General features: G+C 29.6%; 2 protein-coding genes across 4 annotated transcripts; both read right to left on the reverse strand.

Moving 5' to 3' along the window:
• Nucleotides 1–498: 498 nt before the first annotated feature.
• LOC132932434 (facilitated trehalose transporter Tret1-2 homolog) lies at nt 499–9396 on the reverse strand. Its single transcript, XM_060998814.1, has 6 exons — nt 9245–9396; nt 6509–6874; nt 4775–5031; nt 4401–4616; nt 1090–1344; nt 499–903 (listed from the first exon to the last, which is right to left on the reverse strand). The coding sequence occupies exons 1-6, from the start codon at nt 9294–9296 to the stop codon at nt 682–684; spliced, it is 1368 nt and encodes a 455-aa protein (XP_060854797.1). The 5' UTR covers nt 9297–9396; the 3' UTR covers nt 499–681.
• Nucleotides 9397–14843: 5447 nt separating this feature from the next.
• Nucleotides 14844–26796, reverse strand: LOC132917911 (facilitated trehalose transporter Tret1-2 homolog). 3 transcript variants are annotated; one of them, XM_060978905.1, is made up of 8 exons: nt 26746–26796; nt 26464–26602; nt 26280–26343; nt 21794–22162; nt 20466–20719; nt 18833–19048; nt 17961–18215; nt 14844–15990 (listed from the first exon to the last, which is right to left on the reverse strand). In XM_060978905.1, the coding sequence occupies exons 2-8, from the start codon at nt 26497–26499 to the stop codon at nt 15691–15693; spliced, it is 1494 nt and encodes a 497-aa protein (XP_060834888.1). In that variant the 5' UTR covers nt 26500–26602; nt 26746–26796; the 3' UTR covers nt 14844–15690. The 3 variants fall into 3 exon arrangements, with proteins under 3 accessions (XP_060834888.1, XP_060834887.1, XP_060834889.1); XM_060978904.1 differs by having other exon boundaries at nt 26464–26782; XM_060978906.1 differs by lacking the exons at nt 26280–26343; nt 26464–26602; nt 26746–26796 and adding an exon at nt 22291–22510.
• Nucleotides 26797–27758: the final 962 nt, after the last annotated feature.

The following is a 27758-nucleotide window of genomic DNA, read 5'->3' on the forward strand; positions in this document are numbered from 1 at the left end:
AACTAGTACGTATAATGATATAGCATTATATAAGTTTAGACAGTTTATTATCTACGTTTAATCTTAAAAATGTCATAAACGTATAACAACTTACTTTGCTACACGAAACTTGAATTTGGCCACTTACACGTTACAAAATAGATGTGTCATATTATGTACCTATGTATAATTATTATATTTCGTATCCAATATTCAGGACAATTAATTTAATTTTGTTTTTGAGTTAAAAGTTTTTAACCCAAAAAGATATTTTTAATGTTTTGGAAATGTATTTTCATAAAATACAAATTCAGTTATTTATTTACATCTTACCCAAATTAAGTGCAACGTATTTCTAATATAATATGAATATTTTACCTTTAAAAGTTTACAAGTATATATGTTGTTTAATATTTATCATTAATAATGTATATTATGTACCCAAATAATTACGACATATATATAAATAAATTTTTCGTTAATAATATGACGATTGAAATATTTTTGTCAAGTACATCATTTCTGAATCACATAAATTTATTTTATCGATAATTTTTTATCATTATTAATAATATCGTATAAAAATATTTTATTATCCAGATCTCAATCATACATTTAATTTTAATCAAAATGACATTGTGTTTATATAGAGTGGTTTTAACGATTTCACACCAACGAGATGAACTACCGTACAACCGTTTGTTAGTTCTTTTCCAGGTCCGATTGAATCACAGCTAGAGATCGATTTTTAGTCTCCGGTACGCAGTTGACGACAAACAACATGCCCATAAAACAGAATCCAGAGTACACGAAAAACGTACCACTCGGACCGATAAATTTGTCCATAGGTTCGGCCAAACATGTTACCAGCCAGACCAATATCCAATTGGTGGCGATTGACATGCCCGTGCCCATCGACTTGAGCTACAAAAATGTCAATATAAATAGTTATTAGCAATACTATGCATTTTCAAAAAATGTCATTTTGTACTAATTTATGATGAATGATAACGTTAGTTAACGTTTGTAATAGTTACAAACATACAAGGTCACATAAATTGTACAGGTTACATAATATAATATGGTGTTAAAAACGATTATATAACTAACTTCTGATGAGAATATTTCCCCAATAATTATGTACGGTATAGGACCGCAACCAATCGAGAACATGGATATGTACAACACTATAGTCAAGAGTGGTAACCAGTCCAGCGTTTGGGCCACGTGAGGGTTGTATTTTTTTGAAAAAAAATAGTACGACAGTGCTAGTAAACAGAGGCCCATCGAAGTCATTGAGTACACCATTAACGAGCGTCTGCCAAACTTGTCCGTGATCATCATAGATACGAATGTCATTACCACCTAAAACATCAATATCGTTATTAGGAATATTAATGTAAAAATCTGTTCATCGTTCAAAGAACGCCTGAAAAAAAACCGTAATTACATATCCTATCAGTGACGTAATTATTATCGGGGGGAGGGAGATATAGCTCCCTAGAGCCATTTTGTTTTCAAATAACATTTTAACCTTAATGCAAAAATGGATATACCCACATGCCTGCTGTATCTATCAGTTAGTTGAATAAATTAGTTAGTAAATTTATAATTAGCTGCAAACTTTTAAAAAAAGAAAATTATTTTGATCAATTTTAAATTTTTTTAAATGTATTCATAAGAACAATGCATTAGAATTTTTTATTAATTTTTTTAATTTAGGTAACCGAGTAAAAATTGATCGACATAAATGAAAATAAAATTACTATAAATATTTTAAAAATCACACTTTGTTCAAATTTCAAATATCCTATGATTATTTAATTTTGAATTAACATGAAAATGTTGGTGAATATTCCCAATTATTTTTACAAGTACTTCGAATTTATTACTTTTAATTCATAATTAAGTACCAATTAAATTATAACAATTATCATTATTATCATTGAAAATGCCTAAAACTTCAAAGTATTATTACTCTTATTATAAAAGCGTCTATATAAATTTCAATAACAAATATTTTAAGTACAAAGAGCATGTATGAGAGACAAATACATATTTTTCGTCTTTACATCTCACAAATGACACTCCTGTACTCTTAAAAATAAATTATAAACGTCATTATTTCTGTAATTTTTAAATAAAATATTTCAAATTAATTTAACAAAATCGAAATACTTTAATGGTTTAGCAATAATTGCAGTAATATAAAGTTAAATACAGAATACATTATCAACATTTTATCAAAAATCAAGAATGATGGATCTCATGTTATGATATAAAATATAAATAAATAAAATAGTACTATTGTTGTTTACTAATTTTCTATTACAAATAAATAATAACTATTAAGTTATTTTCGTTTGTAATAATAGACGAATAAATTATTTATAAAATTGTATGGTGAAAAGGGATTGCGTAGCATAGGGATAAATAGTTATAAAAACTTATCCCACCCTAGAGCATACATATTTCTAATCACGTTATTAAATTATAAAATATACGTAATATAAAAAAAAAAATTCTAAAAAATATGAACAAATAGAAAAAGGTTTTATCGGTTTCACAACTCTCTAAAAATATTCTTACAACTATATCATTTACGGTTTCCGGACGTATAATAAAAAAAACTTTTGTACACATTTTTCATGGTGACAAATGGGTTATATATAAAACATAGATACCACAAGTGTTTTAAATTGTTTTGTACTGGATTTGAAATTATATCAAAATATTATAAGCCATTGTAGTGAAAACAAAAAATTGATATAAATTTAATATATAAATATAATTTTATATGTACATTTAAATGTTGTAATTTCACAAAAAAACAGACTAGTTTGTTGTTTTATTGTTTTTTTTACGTAGGTATGATAAAAAAAACACAACGTTTTCATCAAATACGATTGTAGATAATCGTCATCTTCTAATATTCCGTTGAATAAACAAGATTATAGTGAGCATAGATACAATAAATATTTTCAAATATTAGTCATGAAATAAAATGGTCGACATTGTAACCATATTCGATCATTTTGACTAGCCCGAGTATTTTATTTTATCATATTAATTACAGCACACGAGAGGAGATTATAACAGTTTAAATATTACGTTCAAACGCAAATAATTTTGTGATATTCGGTGAGAGGCGTCAACGTGTTTTAATATTAAGATTATGAATATGTAGAGACCTATTAATATAATTAAAAATTATTACTAATAGCAATTTCCTAATTATATTGATCATGCCATGTATTATCTATTTATTTATGACTGTACAGATTTTACATTGTGTTGTTTAAAAGAAAAACAATGCATTACGATTAATAAATTATCCAATAATTTTTACACAGATTTACAAATTGGGAAACTGTATTTTCTTAATTTTACTGTGTTAACTTTATATAGTATAACAGAAAATTTCGATGACCATTAATGCATTTCATTAAAACGATGACCGTCAACTAATTAGTTAATTTTTTAAATAAATTCTCGAGTCATAATATTACAGCACACGTACATTATTATATATTATTAATTGATTTTCATCTTTCGACGAAGTTATAATATATTAATTTCTTAGCAATTTTCATAATATTTTTGCATAAAAGTTAATGCGATTTATTTATTTTTTAGTGATGTATTACAATTAAAATCACTAAATTTAAAAATTATTAAAACTGAATAACATTACAGAGTAACGAGGTTTGGTTTTAACGTGAATAATAATTATATTATATCATATTATAATAGGTTAAGTATTATATACAATTTGACCATATATAGTATATACACTTTAGTTTCTGTAGTAAGTAATTTATATTTTTTATTTATTAGATTGAATTTTAAAGCTAACCATATGTGACAAATAATGTTATCATGAAGTATCAAATTAAATATCTATTTGAAATAATAATATTGCTATGTGGCTATAAGCCACAATACGTTTAACATTTCAAAACATTTATGTACTTAAATTGCCTATACAATACGCCGTGTAACCCACTGAACAAAGTGGCATTATAATTTTTTTCGAATAATCATTTTAATACAGGAACGGGCTACTTCAATAATTATACCTTTAATCATCATTTTTCAATTTTATTTTATAATTTCACATACAGTGTTTAATGTCTACTAGTAGCTGTCTGAAAAATAAAGTCGAAAAACTAATAATATTCTCCGGTTTTTTTATATGTAAATTAAAACAAAATTAATTACAGTGTTAAAGTATAATACGAGTATTCGACCAAAAAATAGATACTGATGAAAATTGTATAAGTATGTGTGAAAAATGAAGTGATTGAAACATACGACGGTGCGGAAATCATCTATAGTAGTAATTTGACGTTACAAAAATATAGTTATTCTTAAAACCATATTAAAATACAAATGATTAGCAAATATTACGTATTGGGTACCTGTATTGTGCCAACAACGGTCGTGCATACTTCGGGACTAATGTCACTTCCCGAAATTTCGAACACATGTTTCATATAGAATATGATCGCGTTGATGCCGGTCATCTGTTGGAAAAACATGCAACCGATACCGATTGTCAGCGCCCTCCGGTTCACGTCCTTCTCAAGCACTTCGCGCGCCGTATAACTGTTTTTTTGCTCTTCTTCAACGAATTTCTACAGTGGGTAGAGAAATGAAAATGTTAGAGTCATTAAAATCATATTTATTTGGGCGATTGGACAAATGTGTTGAAAATTTGAAAACACAAATTAAACGAAAACTTGTGTTTCAATTATATTGTAATATAATATTATAATACAATTAAGCATTTTACTTGTATCTCGGCGAGTTCAGTCTTGCAGTCGTGATCGGCGTCCCGAAGCCGGGCCAACGCCTCCTCGGCGCCAACTTTTTTGTCTTCCTGGATGAGGAAATATGGTGATTCCGGTATGTACAGAACTCCCAGTATGTGGAGGATCATCCACACGCCGCACGCCAAGTTGAGTTGGGTGTAATTCAAAAAGTTTCCGAGCACATACGAGTACAAAATGCCGGACACGACAAACAACTGGTATAAACCACCGAGGAACCCTAAAATGCCAATGAGTTATGTGGGCAAGAATAAAAAAAAGGTACCTATACGATTTCCGAACAATTGTCAAACAGTTAAAGGGGTTTTTAAATTTGGGAAAAAGTTCTAGACATTACACATATGAAACATATATATCCCGGATGTATAAACATTTACAGGTGTATAACTTTTTTTACGATTTTCATTGCATATTTAAATAAATTAAATAATAGTAGTTATATAAAATGTATATCTATGAAATAAAATATCATTATTATAAAAAAAAATATATATATAAACGATTTAGATCGACGATATTATTTCTATCACGTCAATTATTTATTACGTGTTTATGGATCATTATAGTCATTATCCATTTTAGATTCTGAACGGTGCGATGAATATATTGGTTTTATAATGATAAGTGTGTTATTTTTCAGATTTTTATGTGTATGTAATAGTAAAATAAATTACTTATTAGTGATGTGTTTTATAATAATATCAAAAAAAATATTATGAAATACAAGTATTTACCTACTACTCTTTAGTGATGTAGCCTGATAGAAGTCTTAGCTCAGATCCGTTTTTTGTGTACAATGATGTATCACTGAATTTAAATTTAACACATCCATTGCAGTAATTCACTCGTCACCTACCATACGTCGAAGTAGAACCTACTTGCTAAGTTTAATTCTTTTATTTCTAATTTATTTTTATTTTTCTATTAAATCAATTAATAATACTTATATAGTTATCATGAATTATTTTTAAGCTAAACTTTTCTTAACCGTCGTTTTTTTTTATTTTACAATGAATAGTGTTATAATTTTAACTATTTTGGGTGAATAATCGTTATATTTATAATTAATTATGTAATCGGTTAGGCGAGTGTTTATTTAAAAAAAACTTTATTATTTGGGTGAATATGAGTATGAATAAGTTTGTTTATAAATTTTTAATCTACATAAATATATACTGTATAATTATATATTATATTCTCAATTGAAAAATAAACTAAAATCGCAACGATGTACTTAATTATTAATTAATAATAATATCTAGCTTTAAATAAATAATATTGGTGTAGTATTATACAAGTATAGTTATTTAAAGTTAAAAATTAATAAGATAAAAATACTTGCGCGTCATCAAAGTGCATATCGGTTCAATGCTAACGCAGGTAAAAATAATTTCACTCCCTCAACGGTATAAAATATAAATGATATATATATCACACAAACGGACTATTAATTTTTAGATTAAAATTATTACACTCGCCCAAACGACCACTGTCCACGTATTATATTCACTATCACTATGACATAAAAATCCGGGATGATATATTATTATATTATACGGATATTTTTTCGTCCGCTGAGGTATATTATTATAACGTTTCGCAGTTCGGATAACCGTAGCTGCTGGTTATGTATAATATATTCCACAAAATATGTATATTAATTATTATATTAATAACAAAACGGTCGGGATAAAAACCTCGGATTTCGGGTTCGGCTATCTCGCCGACGTACATGGGTATTATGGTGCACATGGCACCGCACCCGACGCCCTGCAGTATCCGGCCCACGTACAGCATCCGCGCGGCCTTCGGGAACGCGATCATCAACCACCCGAAGACCACGTGCGCCTCGCTGACGATGAGCGACACGCGTCGGCCGAACACGGACGAAACGGCACCAGCCGGTACAGCGCCGATCACAGCGCCCACACCGAACAGCGAGCACGCGGTCGCCGCTGCCATGGACGACACCTCGAAGCTAACAGCGGTCCCGTTCTCCAACATCGTCAGCGTCGGCGAGGACCATCCGAGCACTGTGCCGATGACGAACGCTCCCAGAGACGCTGCAACGGCCGAAACGAAATCCACGTGTAATGTATACGTGCATATTATTATAATATTATTTTTAAAAAAATATAACAAATAGTAACGTGGGGGGGGGTTTATGTGAATATGTATTCAACGATTTAGACATACGTTGGGTTTCAAATAATTTTACAATCGTATTTGTAATAATATATTATGTCAGTTAATTAATATGTGCATATAAAATGTATTACGTTGTAGTTAATGGATAGAATAAATAGATGAAATTACATGCCATTAGGTTTTAGTTGTTGTTGCACAATAGAAAGGAGAAGAGAGAAGAAATTAATTAAATTAATGTCTGATTTCGGGTCGCTTGCCGTGGATTGCAGTGCTGGGTACTGGATTATCGTCTGTGGGTGCGACTTGAAAGAGAATATTACATAATTTGTTCATTTCGGTTTAAAATGAGAAAAACAAACCTACTGTTTCAATTAGTCTTGGTAAGTAGGTCACAACTATATTGAAAATTGATCGCGGAGATCGTGAAGATTTTTATTTATATTTGAGTAATTTTTTATTTGTTTAAAATCCATATTATTTGAAACCAACGAGGATTAATCTACACTAATTATTAAAGTAAAGGTTAGTTGATTAAAACGCATTTTGATGACTTATAACATTAATTGAGTCAAACTATATTTTCAAAGATCTGCGCAGTTGATAAATTCCATATCAGCATTTATCATTATAATACGATTTACATTTTACATATTATCCCGTAAAATCCAGACATAATATATTATACTAAAAAGTTATGACAAGTTCCAAAAATTTCACTAAACAGCTTCATCCGCTTAATCCTATAATTATTATACGATATTTCAGTTTCTGTTTATTATATAGGTTGACAAGTAGTTGATACTATCGATGTATTATTGAGTCAATTTTTGGAGTTTTAAATAAATGTATGTCTTATTAATTGTCGTATACATACAAATAGGACGCGTTATTTCTACTTGCTTACTATTTTTTGGATATGGATTATTGTATGTTGGCACTGGAACCAACTGTAGTTGAAAACCAGCAAAGTATGATAAGTTGTATTTTAAACATTAGGTTTTTTAACAACTTTGGTTTTCTCCACACCAAACGTATATTCGAATTTAAATTGAATAAAAATATTGAAAATATGTTATAATGTTTTAAAAAATGTACATCGTATTATATATTTATAAATATTATGTTAATAATAGTCATTTAAATTACCATTCACGGTTTGATTCGATGGATAAAATCTAATGAAACGACCCGCCGTGTTACAGTGATGTATATTAAGGGAAGTGATGTAGGTGGATAGTTTGAAGTTTTCCCCCTCAAAGGTTGGGCCATAGATTTTTTTATGCACCTATTTGTAGTTGTACTATTAAAACAAATGTCGAAAAGACAACTATACTGTTAAAAACATAAGTTTAGTTGAGAGGAAATCATTAATGGTTGTAAATTTTTAATAAGAAATCATAATCGCTCTTCTCTTCCTCTATCCCCTCCATTAAGCAAATATCCTCATCCTTCACTACCATTGTGCTAATTTAGTAATCAATTTGAGACGATAAATTTATTATCGAGTGCATACCTATATGATATGCATATCCCATACGAATCGTATTATTTTATGTGCTGTGCGCGTTGCGGAAGACCGTGATTCCGTGATCATTTGTATTATTTAAAGAAGTATTTCGATGTCACAAATACACTGCGTAATTATGTGTATTAAATTACGTCCTAGTGACATTTGAGTAGAGCGATGCCAGCGAATTTGGACGTCTGACAACAACAATATTTTATTTTATTCTATGCTTTATTATTTTATTTTAATTTAAATATAATACGACTGCGATGCCTTGAACGGATCAATATACATTTATTCATAATAATAATTATATTGTTATTCGTTACAATCTCGCGGCATTTATTATATTTATATAAATCGGACAAGGAGAAAAAAGTGACATTGCAGTCCAGGAACGACGAACGACTAGAATAACAATTAATCAATATGGAATATATTAATATCAAACTTATATTATTTGTTTATTACTGCACATCGGACTCGAGACATAATCTATTAGTTGTTGAATTAGAGTGATTTCATTAGACTATATAATCTTTTTCGGCTAACTTATTGTAGCTGCAGGTCAGCGTCGGGTTACCCTACAGGCAAAGTAATCAGGAGATTGGAGCGACAAATTTGGCGCACTTAAAAAATAAAATATATTATAATTTGGAACGGCGGCAAATGTGCTGCTTGTAGACGGCAAATAGCTTAATCCGCCACTGCTGCAGGTACATAATAATATTATAATTTAGACATTATATCATTATGTAAATCGATTGTTGGTACGTACCTGCTAACGCGAAAACAATCTGAGGTATTTTATCGTTCACTACACTGAACATAATTCCAACAGATTATCGAGATTCCGAACGCACGATTTAAATACACACGGTATACATTCGCGCCGACTTCCCAAGACTAGCCAGTGATTAAGTTTTATCTGAGTCTTGTGCGTCGACGTCGGCATCTCAAAATATTCAAAATAATTATTGTTCGCGTAATTTGGCTATTATTGTTTTAGTATGCCTAATATGTTTTCAAGGTGCAACCTTTATATTGTGTTCGTTTGACAGACGAATGTTTTACAGTTTGTTCTATTGACATACGTTTTAAAAACATAAACAACTGTCCATAATCTAATACCCAATAATAAGTGCCTTCTTACCACACACTCGTTGTTAGAGCTTATGACCACCGCACCGTATTATAATGACACACTGAATAATACATAATATATAAATAATATTATTTATTATTACTAAACATCGTACCGTTTATGAATGTGATATCATCAGATGACCTTATTATTATCGACCCATAATGCGGTTTTATATTATTATAATCTTGTTTGAAATAATCATAATGGCCCTCATTGTTACGACGACAATGAAGCATTACCGAAAGTTCTACTGTTAATTGGCCACGACTCGAAATATGATAATAAAACGTCACAGTAGCTGCGGTATCTACAATGATTATGAATGCGTGCTGTGTGAGATTGAGTAGGTAAGTGATGACTTGAACAGTCGAGTAAATAAACCATACATGCGTATATTTGCATTGAATTCAGTGAGAGTACGATAAAAAATAGTTAATAATTAGTACTAAAATATTAAATAATATGCTGCAGCTCTGTAGCTTTTAAAAAAATGGTTTTAGTCTTTATACTGATTGTAGAGAACCCGGCTGTTCGTAGTGATATCAGTAACATACTATTATTATTGAATTTGAATCGTATATAACTTACTGTTGAAAACAATATGCGCATTATAAATATTTTTTTTTTTTTTTTGTGTGTAATCAATTGAATTGCGATAATATTTTAGGTATACAACACAGTAATTGAATTATATTATATTTATAAAAATATTTAAAAATAAAGTAATTCTAATGCAAAATTCAAACGCTTAAATGTTGTAGATACCTATTTAACAATATATGCATTATACATGAATTGTGAACGATTGTTTAACAAAACAAATCTATAGTTAATCAACAAATAATATCCATGCAATGTAATATTTAAAACAATATAATAGCAATGTAATTTTCAATAGATATTTCGAGTCAATGATTATTAATAACTGAAAATAGTCTAAACAGACTAAAGACTAAACCCATAATTGATACAGTAGCTAAATGCGTTTCACCATCCAAGCAGTATTTTACGTAAAGCTTGTCAATGAAGCGTGTTAATTTTAAAATTAAAGCTAAAAGTATTTTTGCTTTCAATGCAAAAGAGAAATATCCTATTATACTCCTAATCGTCTAGTATAATGATAGATACTATTAATGTACCTGCAATAATTCTGGCATTGTTTTGGATTATAAATTTGAAAGAATCGCTGTAGCTCATTTTCTTGCAACACCATTTCATTTTTCCATTCATAATAAAAACATAATAAATTAACATTTTTAATCTAAATTGTAAATGTTAATAAATATTTATAATATAAGACAAATTATAAGATATTATTTCAAAATAATTATATAATACCTAATAAATAACTAATAACTAATAAGTGACGTTTTTGTGTACCGAGTTTATAAATATATATATAAATTGTAAACATATATTTTTTACTGCCAAACTAGAACTCCAGCGTGGTTAATTGTTGTTTCAGACCACGCAACTAAGCCATTCAAACTAAGTTGATGGAATGAGTTAAGTACTTTAATTGATTAGATAAACACTTGGTGTGATCGATTACTCAATCGATTATGATTGCGTTTACTATGGTATACCGTCGTAATCGTAATAATAATAAAATATGGAGTATTATGAGCTATACCAATATACCAAAACTTCAAATTATATGGATCCTAATAATAGTATAAGCTGTGTATAAATATTCTATTTTCTGTGGTTAAATTATATAGATTTTTGTTCATTAGTCATTACTCATTACTATAGGCCAGTGTCTAATAAGCAGTAGTAACCGTACGACAGTTTAGAACTGGTTGATTTAAATAACTGTGCTGACTGATACCATTTTTGAAACAGAAATTAAAAATCCAAAATATTTTTTATATTATTTTTTTTAAAGTGATGAATAAGACTTTTTATAACTCTAATTTAGATATTAATGAAAGAATATCAGTGTCGTAATACAAAATTAAGTCGCTTCGTGGCGATTTAGACAAAGACACCCAAACTTTCAATGTGCCATATCAAAAAAATATCAGTCAGATAAATTTGAATTAATTATTATAATATACCTACTCGTAATACGAAAAAGAATGACTGTGAAGTACAAAATAAATAAATAATTTTTCTAATTATGATATCTATGATATGAAATTATATAACTTTACGCGGAGCATATTATAGAATTCGACGACGGCACATAATAATATCAGTTATTTCTATGTAGGTACTATACCTACTATACCTATATTGGTGCATATTATACGATATACCAATATAACCGTCACACGTCCGTCGTTTACATATCATAAGTACCATGTACGATAGTTCATCGAAGAGACTCAATCGGTGGAATTTTATATGGCCATGTTGCGAAACGATTGACTGAACATAATAATTAACGATAATATACAGCCAACGAAAACGTGTGCCCAAGTCGATACGATATAACTACGCGTCCCCAATCGTTAATGCGTCACGATCATCGCACATCAGGGACGATATGATAATGTTTTGGTCCGCGGCCGAGTCGTAAAAATATAAAGTAAAACTCGTCTGTAATAATATAATAACACCTCACGTATAAACAACATGTATATTGTACGCGTTTTACAAACAATTGTGTTCCGTCAATTTTCGTACCTATACAATTTACTTCGCCGGATAATCGACGAGTAGAGGTGCACTATGTGAATCATGCGCGTGATATGAAATGCACACTCGGCAGTCGTGTTGTCTCCGGTGTAAGATTGATGTCTCACAAAAAGACGTTTTATTGCGGCCATCGAGAGTAAACGATTTTTATTTTTAGAGTCTTTGAGATAGTACACACAATATAATTTATAAAAAAATCTTGAGGCACTTGACATTTGCACAAATAATTAATATGTATCTCTCGATTTCGTCATAAGTGCAGCGTATTTACTACCTGCCATATACGTTTATTTTTAACCTCGACATTGTCTGCGGAATACCGAATTCAATGTCATCATGTGACATAATTTACTTACATTTCGATTACAGAATCTAAGTTATGAGTACTTAAAAAGTTTATTACATCGTTTGACATTATTTATCTTTGTTTAATGTATTAGGCGTGTAAAATTATTTTTATTAAAAAACTCTTTACCTGCGTAAAACAATGAATCTTTTTTAAGAACTCAAATCCAACTATTACATGTATATAATTTTCAATGGTATACCTATAGAATATTTCAATAACCGTTCTACTATGTCTTATATTATATATTTATGTATGTGTGTGTGTGTGTAATGTATACGAACTTATTACGTAAAATTATTCGATTCGTTATTATATAATTAAAATAAATGCACACAAAATTAAAGATGATAAAAATGCAATTATTACATAATAATAAGTGTGATTTTTTAACATTTAATATTATTCACCATCTATTTCCATTTTTATGTTATAAAAATGTGTTGCCAAATACATATTAATATGGAAAAGATACTTATGAATTCATAGTTCATAAATACAAATAAGCTTCACATTTAGAAAGGGAGCTTAGTTACTTTGATAAAATAAAAAAAAAATGCTTTTTTTCTGTCACTAATATATCTTACACTATGTATCTGATCAGTATTTTGGGAAACTAAATATTTTTTAGAAGGCTTAACCCCTCTTATCGCTCCTCTCTATTTGCATCAACTGCTTTATTATATCTCTAGTTAATATTATATTTTAATATTTTTTTCTATTAAAATTGCAGAACGACAAAAGTAAATATTACACTTATTTATAATATAGTTTCAAAAACTTATTGTGTTATTAACGTTTCACCTTTGTCCTTTACTATTTCAATCCAGTCAGGTTAAAAACCAAGCTCGTTGGCATTTTCCCACGTGTCGATCAGCTTAAAACGTCATAACAATTAACAACGCAATATTCAATGTATGAAAATCACTGGTCAAAGGACATATCCGGTTGCACCTAGTTACTTCGTTGTTATTTTCATTTTACAATAATATATGTGTACGTGACAAAACACCTATCTCTATTGATCGCCATTGTTCACTATATAACGAAGATTGTTAATTTGTCTTCCGACAACCAAACACCAGCTACGTCTTTGCAAGATTCTAATATGTATTATAATATTTTATAAAATCAAATTTCTTATTCCATAGCCTTAATTAAAGCTAATTTGGAAACATTTTAATATTCAATTATTACATAATATTTTGCTAGTATATAATATTGCCTTATTGGCTCTAATTATTGTGTAATTATTAAATAATAAATCAAATTAATACCTTTACAATAAATTAAAATTTTATTTATGTAATTAAATCACAGATAACAATGAAGTATATAGTTTATAAGTTTATTCAATTATTTTCAAATTTACGTTTATATTGTTTGAAAAAATCTTATTTAATATAATTTTCATTAGTTATATTTATTATAGGTATATTTATAATATATTTTTAGTCAGTAGTCATAATACACAGTATGATTTCTATGAGATGTTACAATGGAAGTAACATGTACATCCTTTATTTGAAATCCCTTGGATATGAATTTTGATAACAAATTTTTAATAATTAGTGTTACGTTCATAAAACATTGCCTGGATATTATATTTGAAAAGTTAAATTCTATTAATTTAGAATATCTTAAAAACGTATTATAGATGTTTGTTGCGAGGTTGCATTTATAAATTGACCATCTCTGCGAAGTGATGTTAATCCCATGGCACAGTGGGATTGTTGTATGAATACTATAAATTATTATATATAATATACATCAGTATTTATATTTTTTTTTTTCAAGCATTAAATAGTATAATAATATTATTTACTTATGATTTATTTAAAATTAAGTTTACGTTACAAATAATAATAATTAAACTTATTATTTGTTGTCTAAATAGGTCTTAATAAACCTTTATTTTTTATTTCTCATTATATAGTACACACTACACAATATTAATATATTATATCTACTAGATCACTGTTAACGTTATTATCATAACTTACTATTATTATCTCTGTTCATTTACATATATTATTCTTAACGTTAAAAATTTAAGTATATAAATTTAAAAATAATCTTAGATGACAAAAGCAGAGTTACCTTAAAAATAATTTTAAAATAGAAATCATAGTAATAGATTTTATAAGACTATTAACATATACAATGTGTTCATTGTATTCATTGGATTTTTTTTGCTAGTATAGATAATAAATATTATAATTTATAACTACAAGACATAGATAAAATAAACAAACTTTACGTGCATATAATATAGATATGTAATAACTATTATGAATAATATTACAACTTAAAATTGTTGTTCAACCATAGATACACATTGATGTCGTGATAATATATATTATATTTTCGACCTTTGCATGATAAATGGTCACGCGATTCGTTTAAGAGACACGTCTTGATTTACACCTTTCGTTTAAAATGTTTAAATCATCAAGTATTATCTATACGCATATTACTTGCAGTTTATGTACCATTGAAATTCAACTTACTGACTATAAATATTTTCGTAAAAAACATGTTATATAACTATAATATTCTTCGATTGTAATAAAAAATAAAAATAAAAAATGTAAGTTAAACATGAGAATGCAAATCGAGTTTTTATTACGGTTTATTATATTATTTATGGAATACATTAATTGTAAATGAATAAGTACTGAAAAACATGTTTCGCCGCGAGACTTAAATGTGTTTGAGAACTCTCCTAAGCATATCTTATAAAACTTTACAGGGCGATTCATAAGCATGATACTCACTTCTAAGTTTTCTTCTATATTGTATTATGTATTATATACTTAAAGAACACATTTTCAAATAATAAATTAAGAATTAACTTATTTTAATATAAATTATTAAGCAGATGGCTTTTTTTTTTCATGGTGATGTAGGTATCTTTATCAAATCTATTATCATGGACTTATTATTTTTCATAAAAATTATTTATTAACTCCAAAAGTAGTTGGTTGAATTTCTTAAAAAAAGTTTATTATAGTTATTGGCCATGGTGGAGAGGGAAGGTCTTGGATATCCCGTTTGGAAAACGTCGACCAAGATCTAAACGTTGAATTTATGAAAACGTAGTAGTCATTTGAGGCGCCTCATGCTCCACAGCCTCCATAACATCGACCGCCACCGGGAGGATCTTAGACTTTCCGACGAGTTTCAGCTGTATTTCGGCCAATGTCTTGTTTTTCGTTTCCGGTACAATAGATGCAGCAAACGCTGCTCCCATCAAGCAAAACGCGCTGAATGTTAGGAAGCAACCGGCTTGGCCCAGCCAGCGAGTTAGCTCGGTAGACACGTACGTGACCACGAACACTAGCGTCCAGTTGGTACAGGTAGTCAGACTTGTCCCGATCGGCTTCACCTGAAATTCAGAACAATATTGGTTTTAAAACTATCTTCTAAAAAAAAAAAACACTTCTTCCATTTCCATTGAATAACTTTTTATACATAGTTATAAGTCACCACAAATTAATTAAAGATTAATTAACATTGTTATATAATATGTACAGACAAATTATTAATTATTTTATAAATTACCTATATCAAAAATTAGGTAAATCAAATATTATATTCAATAACGTACATGTCAAATAAAACTACTGATTACGATATATTATTTGATAATAATATAGATACATGAGCTTAGTGATATCGTATCAGAAATTTAAAGAATAAAAATATGTTTTAATCAAAAATAAAAAGTATTTTTGAAGGAAAAAGACTTTGCTGTTTCGTTTTACTTTATTATATTATATCATGTATTTATTACACGCAAGTCCAAAGTTGTTCGTAAACAATTTTTTGTTATTTAAACACTAACATGTAACGAGAGGACGTAAAAATAAAACTTCACAGTTAATTCAGTCCGTTGGTGTTTTGTGTATATTCAAGTATAAAATAAATTTGCTTAATTAAAAAAAAAAAAAGTTTTATTTTTAATATTGGAACAACTATACGCAGTAAATTTATGAATATGTAGTTTAACCTTTTTCGAGGAAATGGTGTAAAAAATATTAAAATAAAAAAAAAATGTATTTATTTATCATGAACCAACATACACAACTAACAAACTCTGTGTGTCGACATGCGTGCTAGACACTGATGCGACGAATCGACTGTGTATCAATAATCAGGTCACTCGCATACTATTGAACCAGCATAATAATTTTATAGAACTCAACTACTCAAGTCTTAAAATATTGAACTCTTGACCGGGTACATACTATTATTAATGTAAATTATTGTAAAATAAGCTGTGAAACAAAAAAATACCTAACCAAAAAAAAAAAAAAAAAAATTAATCATAAAAATGTAAAATGAAATTTGTCACGGATTTGGAACTATATAATGCAATTAAGTCGAATACCATTTTTCCGACGAATCTTTCGCTCAAACTCGATTAAATTAACCGTCGTCGCGACACTGTACAATAATACGGCGAATTGGTATATGTATTATAACGTGTACGCGTGTGTATAAGATATCAGTCTGGCGCATAAATTCGTTTATGTGTTTTGTCGGGGGTGAGTGAGTTTTATTCCATTGTGTTGCGGACGAGGCTCCGGACCGAATTGGCGCTGTAAAACGACGTTTATTAAGCCGCAGCCGGTCCCACGACGAAATATATTACTGTAATGGCGCGTACGCGTGTGTAGTATATATATATATATATAGGTATAACTCGGGCCCTTTACTCTGTTGACTGTTATAGTTTGTCATTTTATCATCGGTCCAATTACACTCACATTATACGCGTACGATATTATAATATTAGTGTAGTACGTATGCGCTGCACTTTGTAATTATTATTATTACTATTGCAGTATACGCGTAACGCGTGTACTATTACTTATGCTACTTGTAAATTGTAATGCGCACGCAGCCACAATTTTTATTCGTTTCGAATCCGACGGCGGTGTTCGGCGCTCGTATAAATGTGTCGTCGTAACGTTTTTATGCGCGTTTCGACGTCGAGCAAAGTACCTATATATAGGAGGTATATAATAATATATAGTATAATATACTAATATACTATATATATACATTGATACTATCAAATAATATAAAATAATATGTTGCATTTCATATGCAACTGATTAATATTATCGTTTCGGACTTTATATGTATGTACATATATAATATATCAATATAAAATATACGATCATATCACAGAAGTGCGCGACGGATAAGACAAACGTCTTGTAACGGGACGAACGCCGATAAACCAACGCGTGGCTGCTGTCGTATCACACGATCATAATTATTATAATATACTATAATACTATATAATATAGTGAAACCGATTTTGAGAAATTCCTGCGCGTTACGAACCTCCGACGAATATATTTCGCCCATCATTATCCATGGCACGGGACCGTAGCCGATGGAAAACGCCGATATGTACACAGCGATGCACACTAGGGGCAACCAGTTGAGTTTTGACGCCAGTTCTAGGTAATGCGTTTTGATCAAGAAAAATCCACCCAATCCCGCGTAGCAGTTCGCCATCAGTAACGCCGAGATCACGAGTAACGCCTTTCGACCACTCTTGTCGATTATCGTAAAAGATACGACTGTCATGACGAGCTACAAAACGAAAAAAAAATAATAAAATAATCAGTCTTGAAATTTATGAGTTATAGTAAAATAGTGTTATAATTTGTAACGTCTTGGTTTATTACATCATTTTTTTTATGATTTTATTTGAAAATCTTAAAATATTTTCCGTCTAGAATGATTATAACATTTTAAATTGTGTAAAGCGCCATCATTGAACGAAGCTATCCTCTTCGTGATTTTGGCGAATATAGCGAGAAGTCTTGTTATGATATGTATTTATTATTTATAATATATATTAAATCATATTCAGTGTTACTCGATACCTAACTCGTGAGTGAATTAATTATTAGCAAGGTAACTTAATTATTCTTGTATAGTATTATGTGATGGACAGCAAAAATACTCTGTGTGCCTAAATCCAATTTACCTATATGATTAGTCTTATAGAAACAAAAAGATTGGATGCGCGATATAATTTTATAAAGATCGATATAATATACTGGCCATAGATGGATATTGGATGCATAATGAGGCAAACAATTTTTATTAAACACGAGGCACTAGTAATACTGTTTTTATTTTATTCTGTCGTTTTAAAGTTCCTATAGTTCTACACGATGACTTAATCGTCATCATTTTATTACCTGTACGATACCGACGATTATGGTGCACGTATTCGGGCTCATGTTGCTGCCGGTCGATTTGAATATATCGGTCATGTAAAATATTACCACGTTTATACCACTCATTTGCTGGAAAAACATACAACCAATACTGATCAACAGGGCCTTGCGATTCACTTTGTCAGACAGAACTTCCAACACCGTATAACTTTGCGATTGCTGTTTTTCGACAAACGTCTGGAAAAAAATTGAATCAAGTAACTCCATTTTTCATACTTTAGTACCTGTAGTGAACTTTAGTACATATAACATCTGTTGAATGGCAAAAGGAGCTATTACGTTCACAATTATCAATTCACATTTTATACGTGCACAGGAAATTTTTTTCGTGAATTTTTTTTTTATTGTTGATTTTCAATCCATAGACTGAATCGAATGAATATGTATAAAATTTCATTATCTTTTAAGTACAGAAATTCAACTTTTAAATTGGGAGTAAATATATGCATGAATTTTATAAAGTAACAAACTAACAACTTACACCATCGATTATTGTAACAATACTAAACGAATAATAATAATCAAATTTCGAAAACATAAAAGTAAACTATTTTTAAAAAAAAACTTTAATTTCCGATAAGATTACACTCGCCGCTCAACATAATCTATAAATAACTCACTGCCATAATCTACAGCAAATATTTTTGTCAACAAATTTATTTTTTTCAAAAATAAAATAAAATTGTTATCTGTATATGTTAATACTATAAAATATTTATATCTATTTTAATAAAATAAGAATTAATACGGAATAATTGGCATTGATATAAAAAAAGAGAACATAAAGCATTCTGAAAGAAGTTTTTTAGGACAATAGGACACAATACTCAAAACAGGATGCATAGACACTCTTATATGAGCTGTATATTTATGGTGACCAGATATAAAAATTAAAAAAAAAACATTATTTTTTTTGGCAAAATGCCATGTTTAAAATTTTAATAAATAAATACAAAATTTTGTTAATATGTAGGAAACATATTAACAGATAACAAATTAAATTAACTATATTACCAACCATATTAGATTGCATTAGCTCGAAACAATAATTAATAAAAAGCGAATACCAAATTATAAGAATCATAAACATATGTATTAGCCCATAATATTTTCAAAAAAGAGTACAATTTTATGTACTTAACACTATTGTTAAGTACACTAGGACATGCATAAAAAAAAAGTACTGTCCTACGAAAAATAGTACGTCTGGTCACCATATGTATAATCCGACTATTGCCGGGAAAAATTGAGCACACTTCACTATATCGTTACATCTCGGTTAGGTACATTAAACTTCTGTTCACTGGAAAATCGTTAAATTTTTTTTTATAAATTTTCATTATCATTATTTAAAAATAAGCTGAAAGAACTCAAGTTATTACAATATTGACAATTAATCAAGTTGTATTATTCAATAAAACAACCCCGTCCAGGCCTGTCCATATCCGATATTATACAGGACATAAAAAGGACGCTTATTATATATATATATATATATATATATATGAATGTAGTATGTTATATGTATAAAGATAAAGATTATAAAACTATTTTACACATTAAACACGTCACTAGTACACTACGTCAGACTTACCTTGATGGATGCCAACTCTTCAGTTGTGTCCGACGAGTCTCTGAGTATCTGCAGCGAAGCGGCCGCCCGGTCGGGATCGTTGATGTTCATAAGATGGTACGGCGATTCGGGTATGCACAGGACGCCGATAAAATGTAATATCACCCAAAAAGCACAAGCGATGCAAAACGGCACGTAATTCATAAACGCGCCCGACGTATACGAGTACAGTATGCCGATGACTATGAATAATTGGAATATCGTTCCCAGACGACCTATCGGTGTACATTTTAAATAATACAATATAATATTAACAGATATGTAATATAAATAAATACAATAAATTTTAATAGACGTATTGGTTCCCAGTTACCAAATTGGTTCCATGGTAGTCTACAAGTATACCTAGTTACGCCCTACATATAAATTGGTTACCGGGTGATCTACAGGAAATATAATATGAATTATGGTTATCGTTTTAATAATACAGCAACTATATTAAAAATCAACAGCAGTTATTTTATATTCAATCGGTAACAGTTTCGTCTCATTTTTTTTTTTACAGATTTAAAAACTTATAGAATATACAAAATATGTAATATAATTACCGCGTTTGTCTTGTTATATTCAACATATATATATGCAAATTGCAAGTATAAGCAATATGTTTTATAACAGCGTATTTTACAATACTGATAATAATAAAATAGTTTTATAATAGTAGTCTAACACTTTGACCCAATATCAAATACGTTTAAGTTAATTAAAATAAAATATAATAAAAACAAATTAATGTGATATGCATTTATAACAAACAGTTTTTACGAATTGTAAACACAATAACATTTGACAGTTCATTTATTTTATTCACCAAATAACTTTCTTGACTTTAAGCACTTTAAGTGTGCTTCTTTGTTTCAGATGATATTATGTTGCACATAAGATTTCTTTTTCAATTACGAAAATAATATATGAGCGGTAAAAATACAATTTTAAATTAAATTTTCCGTTTATTGGTTCGTAACAATAATAAGTAGTTTGTTTTGAAATAGGTTTTGTTCTGAAACTAATAAAAACTCTAATAAAACTGTTGATGAAAAACTACAATCATCGGATCTCAATAATATTAGGTATCTGTTATATAATATATATGTAATATGTATGGGAACCAATTCGAACAGTTATAGAATAATAAGTAATTTTTATCAGAAATTCATACACTTTTTTGACTCGGGAACCAATTCTATATTTTAATTACGCCTAGCTATGAAATTGTGCGTGTTTCGTTCATAGCAGGTATAGTCGTCTTAAACACGAACGTAGAATCAAAAATCAATTACGAAACGCACCTCTCATCCGAGGCTCAGCTATCTCGCCGACGTATGACGGAATAATGGCGCACAGAGCTCCCGCCCCGATGCCCTGCATCATCCGGCCAGCAGACAGCACCCAAACGGAAGTGGGCAACACCAGCATGACCCAGCCGACCAACAGGAACCCCTCGAACAACATCATACTGGCCGGTCGACCAAACGTCCTGGACACGTATCCTGCCGGTAGCGCTCCCAGAGCCGCGCCGATGCCAAACACCGAGCTGAACGTCTGCGCGTCCTTTGCGGTGACCGCAAACGGCAACAGCGACTCGTCCGATTCGAACATAGTCTGTGCCGATGACGACCATCCGAGTATGGTGCCAGTGGCTATCGCTCCCAGTGCCGCTGAAAAGAGTGATTTATTCCGATGATAATGTTGTTTGGACCGACGCCGATTTACGGTTTTCAAATTAAAAAAATGGTGGAGTGTCAACCATTACGTGTGGGATTAGGAGATGAACACCTTTTTTTACCTTATTCTTGTGTAAAACTGGTTTAAGGATTACAGTAAAAATTACGTATACACATATAGCTCGATTAGTAGGTATTTTGAAAATCGCAAATCGACGGTCCCCATATTGATAGGATTTAGTAGCATTTTCGAGATTTTATGAACAACATATTTTTAATCTCGCACCGCAATGTTATCCAAATAGTATAATTACACGTTACAACGACTACATCTGTAGTTATCGTTTTTAATAATATGTAAGTGCACGCAACACAATGAATTATCGCAATACACATAATAATAATAATTATTATTAAATCGCGTACCTACGTCATACGCATAGCTTCGGATTTAAAATAATATTTAGTTTCATGCAGCAGTTTAAATAGTTTTATCTCCGATACACAAAGATTAACGCGTATATTAAAATCGAGGTATGAATTTTATCTGAACTCCGCGTATAATTACAGCCATGGCCCATGAGTCATGATGTTGAGTTATAATATTACATATTATAATAATGTCAGCTTATAATTATTTTTAATTGACAAGAGCGATTAAATATTTTTCCACGTCGAGAAGTTTACGTTGGGTTTTTCTTTTTTTCTTTTTCAATAATGCTTCTACATATACAATTTGACTGGCGTCATAATGTTTTCGTACAGAAAATGCAAACGAAATTTAATAACTTATTTTATCTTCACTGCTATTCTCGCCATTTGACCGTTGGGCACAACATTAATACGTGTACCCGACAAATGTTGTTTCTTATCAAAATTAATATAGACGATACTACCCAATTTTCCAGGTAGTTAACAGTGCAAGTTGTTATCAGGCAGACGACGATAAAGCTAATTTTCGTAGATGAAAAACTATATAATCGCAATTTGCTGGTAATAACGTGTAATACGCTCTAGTATCATAACATAACGATTATACCGTAACAGTAACATAAACACGTTATGTTATTGGCTATACGAAACTTTAATCACACTATTAAAATGGTTCTGAGAAAAACTTTCAAATTATTATTACGGTTGCCAGGTACACTATATAAGTACGGATCACGTACACAGAAATTGTTGACATAATAAATTGATGCTGAGCATACACTTGATAATCTTCTAAAGAGTTCTAAAATGCATTATTTAATTATAGTTAATAAGTACGATCATTGATTATAAATCAATGGTACGATACATATCAGTGATTCTTAACCTGCCGCCCCGCGGTCTGCTATTAAACGGGTACCGTATTATACCTTAAATGCACCTAACCAGTCCGCGACCGCAAAAAGGTTGAAAACCACTGATATATATATATTGATTGTTAATTGTATCATGAACGGTTGGACAAGACGTATTTAAATAATATGATTCGAAATTCCTTCAAAGCCTATAAATGCTTTCAGGCCGCAGTGGCGGATTTTCAACATTTAGGGGGGGGGCCTTAAAAGTATATGTAAAAAGTAGTATATTTTATAATATGTATTATTATAAATTGTATAATATTATATAAGTGTCTGGGGGGTCCAGACACCATAAACCCCCCCCTCCCTTGTAAATCCACCACTGTTTCAGGGCTGGTAATATAATTTATATTTATATTGTTTATATGGAATCACAAGATTATTAGAACAGATCATAAAATAATTATAGGAGCCGGTAAAACGATTTCGACGTGGTCAATGCTCGAATTAAAATCGAATTATAATTTAAACAGATCAATTATTGTGTTATTGTATACGGTAATGTGTAACACGTGGTGGTCTGCGATTCGGAGAAATTGGTTTGACGCAGATAGTTCACTGTCAAATGATAACGGTTGACGAATATACATATTCTTCTAAAAAAAAAAACCAATACAAGGTCATTGAAACGAGTATACAAATCTCACCCACCTCGTAGTCCGTTTGAAAAAATCGTTTGGACCGAATATATTACAACAAACCAACTATCAACATAGTTAATTTTAATGGTTACCTAATTATATAATTTTATATTAATAAATTACTCGTATCGCGCGTTAATGTATCGGATGGATAATCTGTAATTCATTTTCGGTTCGTTTTAACTTTGCGGAAACCGTGAGTACGCGGTGAATCCGACTTGAATATTAATAAGCAATGATAATTATAAAATATAATGTCTCTAATCATTATCGACCGTACCAATACTAATGACCGACGTGACGAATCCAAAAAAAAAAAAAAAAAAAACGTTCGTTCCATCGCGATACAGTGTATAAAAAAGTAAGGCTATCCGAAAACAAGTGGAATATATAGGTATATTACATAATCGTATTTATTATGTTATTGACTTATTGGTTTTATTAATATGGTCGTTTACGCGTTCGTTCGTGAAGTTTGATAGCCAATCAGAAACTGTCGACTAATAAACTGATAATGTATCAACTAGTAGAATTATAAGATTTAACTACCTATATAGGTGTAAGTATTCAAACCAGAGTTTTTTCGTACTGCATTATGTAACGCTAAGCCCAAAGGGAGAGCGTAATAAACCGAGCCAATAAACCGTTACATCGCGTGATTGTTACCAATTCACGATATAATATTAGATACCTATGCTAGAGTTAGCAGTGTTAAAGTTTTTGATAATTTATAATAATAAAATTATAATAGAATAAGTAATACAATTTTATTATATTATTTACCGCTCGTGCCCGTAGATAGAGTTTGCAAAATTGTATATAGGTAATCACAAATTGATATCAAAGAAAACTTCGGGTATATCTACACATAATTTAAAAGGAAAAGCTACTGCTATAAAAAAAAAAAATAATAATAAATAGAATCACGCTATTTCTATTTTAATATAGTGACTTAATTACATCAGCCACTCTAAGTCCCTTTTTCAACTCTTTTTTATTATTATTAAATTCAGCTAGTTTTTCTAATACTGTCATAATTTGTATAGGTAGTAAATTTAAGCCAAAGCATTTTTATTCTTTCCTTTTAGTTTTTATTGACAAAATCGTCAATTATTTTGTTTATGTCAAATTCTTTTTTCATTTTCTATTTAATTAAAACAATTTGAAATTTATTAGAAAAATGTATGTTATTGGACTTATTTTATTCGAGCAATACGTATAAATTGTATAATTATTATATTTAATATTATTGATATACCTACATGGCTATATACAATTGTTTTAAGCATTATCTAATATTAGATTTTGATTTTACAATGATGTGTGTGATTTTTTATATATTAAATTAAAAATGATTGGACATTATAAGATCTAAGTCTCCTCGGGATAAATTGTAGCACTGCATCCAAAATTTAAATTTCGCATCCCATGATATTAATAATATTTCTTTTTAATTTTTTTTTTGTGATGAGATAAAAATAATTTTTAAATTAATTAACTAAATAACAATACTATAATATTATAAATTCATCACTCTTCCGCCATAGTAATGGTCTATTATAGTAGCATTAGTAACGCATCACCCGACCCTATTGCTCGCCAATCTTTTTTGAAAATTATTGCGAGATTAAAATTACCATAAAAATGCGCTACATTGTTTTTTTTTTTACTAAAAACAATACCAGTCATCAATCATACTGAGGTATGCAAGGTAGAATATAATATATCCATACCGGTGGTGAGAAAAGAAAGAGAATGTTTAAGAATATGCAACAAATATCATAGTATATAGTCATTACCGTAATACAGCTATTGCGTAATACTTGTAGGCCGTATCATTAAAATCAGTTGTTGTATAAATTATACAGTATATTAGTATAGATTTGTAATCTATAAAATGCTTACGAACAATACGAACGATTTGTTTAAATCTAATAGATTCATTTATACGAGTTTCAACTTCTTATAAAACATAATTATTATTAATAAAACTATTAAAATTTGTCATTTTCTACGGATCGTAATCTTGTCCGAATTTTCATAAAGAAAACTATTTCGTAAAACAATATACATAAAATATGAACTTTTACTTTCGATGTGAAATAAAAGTTGGATACTCACCAATCACCGTAATGATGAATTGAGCATTGATAGCTCCTCCTGATAGGTTGTATATCAGCGTGAACTAAAAGACAAAAATAATGATAATATCATTGTTGATTTTACACACCCGGCGTAATGGATAGAAAATACCGAAAATGCGTGTTTAGAAATCAAATAATAACTTTTATTCAGATCGACTTACGATTTTCGGTTTTTCATGACGATGCGACAAGGCCATTTCAACGAATGATAGACGTCCTTATATGAAAACGGACGATATATAATTCTGCATTAATCGCATGTGAGTATAGGTAAACACAATTGAATACTCGGTGCTGTGCCTATCAGTATATAAATATAAAAAATGATTATGTATTATTCAATATTTTTCCAGACTTATGTATTTTACATAATAATATGTAACTGTTTTATAAACGTCTATCTATACCGCGGTATTACTATTATTTGAGTAAATGTCGTGTACCTATATAAACCGCGTTTATCAAAAGACGGCTGGACGTAGACGACACATAATTATTATGAGGTAGATAATATGCGTTTTGCATCCCCACCATTTTGTTACAGATATTTTAAGAACAAGTTGTCTGAGCCCGGGCTTGACGTGTAAATATACGTTTATAATGATAATATTATACAACACGCATCAATGGATAACAACGGTTATCCATACCGTCCTATGAATAAGACTTAATTTACAATAGGTCCGTAAGACCATTTTTTGTTTTTGTTTTTGTTTTTTTGTAATTAGTAACAAATTGAGGACTAAATGTGCGAGTCCAAACTCTGTTCTTACGATATAAAAAGTTCTACCAATAGTACCAATAATGTTAAAACTTCCTTAAAAAAAATATAAAATGTGAATTATTAATTGAAATAATCAGGATCTATCGTAATGTAGACAATAACTTCACTTTTTATACATCAATAATTGAGTTGTTTACTCGTTTCTGGATCTATTCCCTAATGATTTAACCGAGGACATTAATCAGGGCACAACAGGATGAAATTCGGAGTATATTTTTGTATGTATTTTTAATGACATTGAAATTTTATAGAAAATAATAAACACTATAAATTAGGTAAGTACAATCTTTTTTAATAAACTTATGACGGACAATATTTTCGTCATATTTGTACGGCATGTACAACAACATTGATTATAAATAGTAAATAGTATTTATGATCAATAATGATAATAGGAAGGTATCCGTTCATATACACCCTTATTTCTATGTCAATCGTCATCGTAGATTATATTATACTTAACAGTTTATATAGTGCTTATGATCATGGTAATGACAGTATTATCGTGGTAAATGCATCATGCATTTATACGTATTTTGATAACACTACAATTTTTTATTATGATTTGTGCAATTCATTGTCAATAATAGAAATATTAGAAGCCGTAACAATACATTATACAGCGTATAATTGCCACGTGTAAAGCTTTCTATTATATTATTATATTATTAT

The sequence above is a fragment of the Rhopalosiphum padi genome, chromosome 1 (genome assembly GCF_020882245.1).
Source record: "Rhopalosiphum padi isolate XX-2018 chromosome 1, ASM2088224v1, whole genome shotgun sequence".
Lineage (NCBI taxonomy): Eukaryota > Metazoa > Arthropoda > Insecta > Hemiptera > Aphididae > Rhopalosiphum > Rhopalosiphum padi.